This window comes from Rhincodon typus, chromosome 31 (genome assembly GCF_021869965.1).
Source record: "Rhincodon typus isolate 14 chromosome 31, sRhiTyp1.1, whole genome shotgun sequence".
Classification (NCBI taxonomy): Eukaryota; Metazoa; Chordata; class Chondrichthyes; order Orectolobiformes; family Rhincodontidae; genus Rhincodon; species Rhincodon typus.
The window spans coordinates 8,690,345-8,698,216 of record NC_063362.1 but is presented as its reverse complement, the minus strand read 5'-3'; the positions used below and the strand labels follow the sequence as shown (position 1 = coordinate 8,698,216).

The following is a 7,872-nucleotide window of genomic DNA, read 5'->3' as shown; positions in this document are numbered from 1 at the left end:
TTGACGTTTCGGGTCAGGACCCTTCTTCGGAAATCTTCAGAAATCATTTCTGAAGAAGGGTCCCGACCTGAAACGTCAACTTTCCTGCTCCTCTGATGCTGCCTGGCCTGCTGTGTTCCTCTAGCTTCACACTGTGTTATCTCTGACTCCAGCATCGGCAGTTCTTACTATCTCTGCTCTAAAGATTCACGTCCTTTTGAGTCAAGACTTTCTCCCTTAGCTCGATCTGAAATGATCAATCCTTTACCCTGAAGCTATGCTTATGAGTTCCAGGCTCACAGCCAGGAGAAACAATCTTTCAGCTTCCAACCTGTCAAATGTTTTCAGAATCACCATAAGCTTCAATGAGATCAATGTTATTTCTCATAGACTTCAAAATATAGGTCCACTCTACCTAACCTCTCCTCAGGCAGCAACCCTCTGGGGCCAGCTATTAAAAGCTGATGCTTGTGCTCTCCCACTACTTTTTACATTATTCAGGATTACCTTGTAAAATTAGTCAAAGTGGTAGCTTTTGTGACCATTATTTGGGACCGACTTGGATGCTGTTCAGTTTTTACAAACAGCAAACCACCCACACATAATTACAGTGACTCTAAACAGAATGACTGTTGGTTAATTGGCTATTTCCATGTAATGGTGAGAACATGGAAACAGGTACTAACAATAATTCCCATGGATATTATAACCATATTATAGTCTATAACAGGATTATCCTGTTACCTGTACAGGCAATGCAGTGTAATCACTGAGAGGAGAGTCACAGTGGTAACGGTGATGTCATTGGACCAGCAATCCCGAACCCCAGACCAATGCTGTGGAAACATGGCTTCAAATCCCATATACAACAGTGTGGAGCTGGAGGAACACAGCAGGCCAGACAGCATCAGAGGAGCAGGAAAGCTGATGTTTCGCGTCGGGACCCTTCTTCAGACAAAGGGTGCTGACTTAAGACATCAGCTTTCCTGCTCCTCTGATGCTGTCTGGCCTGCTGTGTTCCTCCAGCTCCACACTATTATCTCTGACTCCAGCACTGGCAGTTTTTACTATCTCTGAGTGGGCTTCAAATCCCATCATGGTTTATGTGGAAATTTGGATTTGATTTTTAAAAAAAAAACATATCTGAAATAAAAGCCGGCCTAACCATTACTGATTGCCATTGAAAATCCATTTAATTCACTCATGTCCTTTGTGGAGGGAAATCTATTGTCCATACCTGCCCTGGCCTGGCCTGCACATGACTCTGGGCATTAAAGGCTTGCCTGTGATACTCATAATCCCAAGAATAAATTAAAAACTTCTTAACAGTACAGAAGGTTATGATGTTAACATCAATGTGCAGATGACAACTTTTGATTATGTAGCACTTTTAAAGCAATAAAACATTCCATGGAACTTCACAGGAATGTAATTAAATGAAACGTGAAACCAGGTCATCTGAGATATTATGGATGATGACCAAAGCTTCAAAGAAATAATCTTTAAGGGGTCTCTTAAAGGAGGAGAGAGAGGTGCAGAGCTGGAGAGGTTTATGAAGGGAATTCCAGAGGCCAGGACCTCATAGTTGAAGCCAGTGTAGGAGTGATTAAAATTGAAGATGCACGAGAGGCATTAGCAGAGTTGCGGTATCTTGAAGTCGAAGAGCTGGAGAAAATTAGAGAGATAAAGGAGGTGCAAGGCTTTGTAAGGATCTGAAAACAAGAATCAGAATTATTAAAGTGAGATTCCACTTGGTGAGCTGCTGCCGTTTATGAACACCATGGTGTTGGGCGAATGAGACTTGGTCTACATGAGCAGTCAATACATGAGCAATCATCTCAAGCTTCAATTGGCAATGACAATGTAGAGTAGCCTAACTTCAGTTCATGCTGGGAGATAGAATTAGTGAATCTCAGTGAATGGCAGTAAGGACACTCCAGTTAGCCTCAGCGGCTTTCCCACTTCCAAGATCAGGTGCCAAGAGAGGTTGAAGGAACATCACTGGCACAGCTGGAAATGTGCAGTGAACAGCAGACGCCCATGGACAAGAGATCCTACAGTGAAACCAATGGCTGTGGAGACACACCCTGACACAAAACTTGCGAGATGGGGTAAATTGGATTAACACCACATTTTTGCAACATTCCAAAGATGTCCAGAGAATTCCTCCACAGAGTAAAGCCTAAAAACTGACATGTTGCACTGCAATAATTCATTCAGTTCAATGCTGAGTCATGCACAGTCCAGTTTCAATCCATGGTCTGCACAGAGTTAGCTCATCTCAGCCCAGGCAGCAGTGCAGATAATTTAACAAAAGAAATTTGTTTGGACAGTGCAATTTCCCCTTCCCCGAGCCCTGAGATGAAAATCAAATCACACCAGATCAAGTGGCTGCCTTGAAGTGAGGCCATGCATGGCATCAGTTGAGAACAGGCTGAGACTTTCCTGAATGGTGAAGTTAATTGACAAAATCTCACTGTCAAGCCTCATGCATTTAAATATGGCTCACTGGATGAGACCAGAGAGTTCAGTCCATGTCACCACCTTCAGGAGAGATGAGCACATGACTCTTTTCCCTCTCACATTGGGAGAACTAGTTCCCTTTTATAGACCAGTTGCTATCCACACCCCAAACCCCCACCACAGCTCCCCTCAACTATTCACTCAAAAGACTGCTAAAACCAAGCTGCTAAAAATTGTCGGTGATGGAAGAACCAGTTGCAGTTTAGAACAGAGATAACAAGGTGTAGAGCTGGATGAACACAGCAGGCCAAGCAGCATCAGAGGAGCAGGAAGGCTGACGTTTCGGGCCTAGAGCCTTCTTCAGAAATTCTTCTGTAACCTTCTTCTAGGCCGGAAACGTCAGCCTTCCTGCTCCTCTGATGCTACTTGACCTGCTGTGTTCATCCAGCTCTACACCTTGTTATCTCAGATTCTCCAGCATCTGCAGTTCCTGCTATCTCTGAAGCAGTTTAAAAGTTTTTCTTTGTAAAATTTAATTGAACAAAGTGTCAAATTAACCTTCCAGCTCTAGATCTTTTCAACAGATTCAACTGCAAGTTCAGGATGGTTCATATAAATCTATAATTTACCAAAATATTGATCTTTAAAAAAAGTCGTGTTCAGTGCAGAACCAATGGGCTGCAATGTGGGAGTCCAGTGGAATCTGAAATATAAGCAAACTTAACACACCGGTTATTGGTACAGGTCAGAATTCCAGTGCAGAAAGTTGCTGGGAATGTTGTTCCTGCAGCTACAGAATTTAAAAGATTACTCTTTGTAGTGTTTAAGTAGCCTGCAGCCATATTAATTCGAGCAGGCACCAATCCCACCTTTTTACGAGTTTAGTCACTGTAGCCTCGCTGGAGGTGAGAGTCAGCATAGCCAGGGAGAGCGAAACTTCCCCTTAAAGCTCACTAAAGCTTCAAAAAAAAAGGAATGAACAAAGACATTGAAACCGTACCGCAGTCCCAACTCTTCTCCTGTTTAACAATTCAATCCGCGCCTTTGAAATAATAAAACCAGTCTTATAGACGCTGTCAGCCCACCACCCTCAGGACCCACAATGGAAATGGAAGGGACTCTTGCTCTGTGCTAGGAATGAATGTGTCACGTTTAACTCTGCTTTAAAGAGAAAAGATCAGATTAAGTAGCGTGAGAATTGCACTTTAACCCAAACCCGAGAGATCAGACTGAGAGTCTCGCAACCTGGACTTCGAAATAAAGCTTTCGAAAGGAGGTAAAAGGAGTTAATTACCACGCAGGTAAGATCGAATGTAAATGCAACAAGTGGCGTGTACACCGTTCCCTTTAACCCGAGAGAGTGTAAGTTTCAGCCGATACAGTTTCTCGCTGACTCTCTCCCCTTACCTTACAAGAGTAGGTGTTGTAAACGGGATCCACGTTCATAATCTCCTCCACCGTCCCCGTTAAGACAACATTCGCTTCTTCTTCCCTAGTCTCCAACTCCTTCTCCGGGCACAAACTCCAGCAAACATCTACAGCGAGGGACAGCAGCAATATTTGGAGAGAGAAAGCCACTCTCCCGGCGCTTTGTCGTCCCATAGTCACCAACACACACAGAACTGGGGAGACTATTTCTAGGTTCTTCTGTTTTAAGAGAGCGTTCAGAAGTCCGGAGCTAGGTCTACAGCCCCTCCCCGACACCTTGGCTGGTTATCCCCCCACCCCCACTGCTTTTAAGACATGGGAAGGAGGAGGAGGAGGAGGAATAGGGAGGGAACAGCCTGGTTGCAAACACCCAGGAACAGAGAGATGCAGCTAGAGAGAGAGAGAGAGAACAGTAAAGGCTAGCTGGCGCTCACACAAAGCTCCAGCCTCGCTTCTCTCAGATTTGCATAATCACAATACGGATCAGGAACCCTTTCTCTCTCACTCACTTCATTCACTCTCCTGATTGCAATGCACGCCAGCTTTAAAACACCACCCCCCGGAAATGCAGCTAAAAACTCCGGCGTTAATCAATAACCGCACGCAGACGTGATCAGACTACTGCTGTTCCTGGCTGAACCGGAGAATTCCTGCTGGAATCCAAAACGTCAAATCCGAGATTAACCCGGCCTCTCTGTCTCTTTCTCTCTCCCCTCTCTGTTGTCGAAGCCGGCATTGTCTGATGTTCCTTTCGTTCTAAATCAAGTTGTAGTTTGTGGTGCAAGGCTATGCCTCAGACCATCAATCAGAGAGGGGCACCAGTGAGTCATGGTGCCCAGGACAAGTTGTGAATTTGGTCAAAGGCAGTGTGTCTGCTCCATCCCCTCCCCAGCACACACACCTGAAAGATGACCTTGTGAGCTCTCCGTTGGCTGCCAAGTTAATACCAAAGGTAGGTTTCGCCCGGTCTCAGTGGCCCAACTCATTTCAAAGGAATCCAAATGTACGCCAGAAGTTACCTGCGAGGCTCTGGATCAGGAGCTGGAGAGAGGGATTAGAATGAGTGCAGACACTATTGGCTGAATGGCCTCTTTCTGTACTGTAACCTGACATGGTTCATAATAAAGACCAACACCACCATCACCAGGTTGTCTTCATTTTTCAGTGTACAAAATGATCAGATGTATAGATAGAGTGGACAGCCAGAGACTTTTTCCTAGGGTGGAGGTAGCTATTATGAGGGGGCATAGTTTTAAAGTGAGTGGAGGTAGATATAAGGGAGACGTCAGAGGTAGGTTCTTTACTCAGAGTGGTGGAGGCGTGGAATGCATTGCTGGAGCGGGTAGTGGAGTCGGCCTCATTAGGGGCATTTAAGCGGCTATTTGATAGGTATATGGATGATAGTATAATGTAGGGGTGGAGGTTAGATAGACGTTAGGATTAGATTAAAAGTTCGGCACAACATAGTGGGCCGAAGGGCCTGTGCTGTGCTGTACTGTTCTATATTCTGTGTTCTAAACTCCATTATGCAGTTGTGTGTTTCGCTTGCACCATTACCAGCTTCCATTCTCAGGTGAAAACTGAAAGAACTGTGGATGCTGTAAAACAGAAACTAGAGAAATTGCTGGAAAAGCAAAAAAAAAGAGTTCTGAGGAAGGGTCACTGGACCCAAAACATTAATTTTGACTTCTCTCCACAGATGCTGCCAGACCTGCTGAGCTTTTCCAGCAATTTTTTTTTTTAATTCTAAGGTGTTGCACTTATGACATCCGAGGTGTTCTCTGTGTTGTAGTACACCTTTAACCCATAACCCAGTCGTAATGGGCCCTCGAGACAGCTTTGTTTTTATTTATTCATTCACAGGATTTGAGATGTCATTGGTTAGGCCAGCATTTAGTGCCCATCCCTAATTACCTGGAGGGCAGTTAAGAGTCAGCCACATTGCTGTGGGTCTGGAGTCACATGTAGATCAGATCAGATAAGGGTGGCAGTTTTCCTTAAAGGGCACGAGTCGACCAGAATGAAAGCAGAAATTGCTGGAGAAACTCAGCAAGTCTGGTAGCACCTGCAGAGAAAAAGCAGAGTTAACGTTTCAGGTCCAGTCACCTTGCTTCAGTTTCATTAGACCTTAATTCTAGATTTTAATTGAATTCAATTTCCACCATCTGCCTTGGTGAGATTCAAATCCCGGTCCCCAGAACATTATATGGGTCTCTGGATTAACAATCTAGTGTCAATATCACAAGACCATTGCCTCCCCTGCTTTCGATCGGAATGGACACAGTCCAAAGGGACATTATGTACAATTCTCTAAACTGGGAGTTGGATCAGGGGAATACCTGAGAAATATCCCAATGACTGCTTCTGTGTACAACCCCTGTACTCAAACATCCTGAGTCACACTGCTGTCACATATTGCCCCTGGTGTTGAGATGGATGAATTTGTCCACTTTCCTGGAGAAAGTCCCCGTCAGTTGGACATTGTCCGTCTTGGAAAGGTTTGTGCATTGACACACCTTTGACTACAAGTCCATCACACAATGGCCAGCACGTAACATATTTGAGGAACTGCGGGAAAGGAGATGGAACATAATGGATGGTTCCTAGAACAGATTGTAAAAATCATTTGGTGGAAGGCCTCACTGCCAGAACATTCAAACAAGCAGCAAGGTGCAGCTCCCTAGTGGTAGGGAAGGCTGTCTTGTCAGATTCCTCATTCACATCCAACATCTGAGTGCCATTGTACACGAAGAGACTGGCGGGCATTCCCACCTGGAATGTACCTTGGCAAAGAAGGTCTGGAAAGAGGTGCAAAGTTGGACAACATTCATCCTGAACAATGCCATAACACTGGGCTCAGTGCTCTAAAGAAAATGAAAATGTGAACACTCTTTCTCATCAGGATCTTAGCACTGATCTCCTATGGCATGTGGAAGGATTTTCCCAAAAGTAACTGAGCTGTTGTGACTGGAATAAGTCCAGGTTTGACTCCAATTAAATTGATACTGGTACAACAAAACCCAAGTTCATAAATTTGGGAATATCTAATTTTGAGGGACTGAATATAGGAATAGGAGAAAATAAGATGGGCAACTACATTAACAAGCAACAATGTAAATCTAGGAACAGAATTAGGCCATTCAGCCCATTAAACCCACCCTCATTCAATACGATCTTAACTGATCGAGCATTTCAATGTCTTTTTGTCACCCCCAACATCGTAATCCTGTACTCCACAGGTAATCAAGAAATCTATCACTCTCTACCTTCAACATTCTCAAAGACTAAACTTCCGCAGCCCTCTGTGGCAGAGAATTCCAAAGGTTCACCGCCCTCTGAGTAAAATCATTTCTCCTCAACTATAATCTCCATGGCATTCCCCTTATTTTTAACTTGTGCACCCTGGTTTATACAATCCAACCAGGGAAATCATCTTAGCTGCATCTACTCTGTCTATCCCTTAAAGTATTTTGTCAGTTCACCCCTCATTTTTTGAAGCTCTAAAGAATACAGACTCAGTTTGACTAATCTTTCTTCATAGGTCAGTCTGACCATCCTGGGAACTTGTCTTGGGAATCTTCACTTCACTCCCTATACAAACAATGGGAAACCTTTAAAGCAGAGTTTAACAGATTGCAGGAAAATGCATCCTGCTGTAACGAAAGAGCAACTAAAGACTTGTACCACTCCATGTTTGAATGGAAGCGCAAGGGCACATTTCAGGAAAAATTCATACATTATGTACATAAACTGCAGATGACTGCACAAAAGGAGAAAATAAAAAGATTAGGAGAAAAATTTAAAAAAAAACAGTTAGGAAAGCAAGTTGACATAAAGTATGAAGAAGCATATAATGTCAATAAGTCTAGAAGATTGTAGGACATTGAAGCAGAAATAGGCTATTCAGCCCATCAAGTGTGCTATACCATTCTCGCCATAGCAATGATGATGTGTTCAATCCACTTACTGCGGCCTTCATTCTCTGTATAGACCCATCTTCCC

At 43.9% G+C, this 7,872-nt stretch overlaps 1 protein-coding gene across 1 annotated transcript in view; it reads right to left on the bottom strand.

The window, feature by feature from the left end:
* Nucleotides 1–4,563, bottom strand: part of agrn (agrin) — a 503,633-nt gene extending 499,070 nt beyond the window's left edge. The window contains exon 1 of the mRNA XM_048614989.1: nt 3,850–4,563. Within this exon, the coding sequence (XP_048470946.1) occupies nt 3,850–4,044 (195 nt within the window). The 5' untranslated portion in view covers nt 4,045–4,563. The remainder of the gene's footprint in view (nt 1–3,849) is intronic.
* Nucleotides 4,564–7,872: the final 3,309 nt, after the last annotated feature.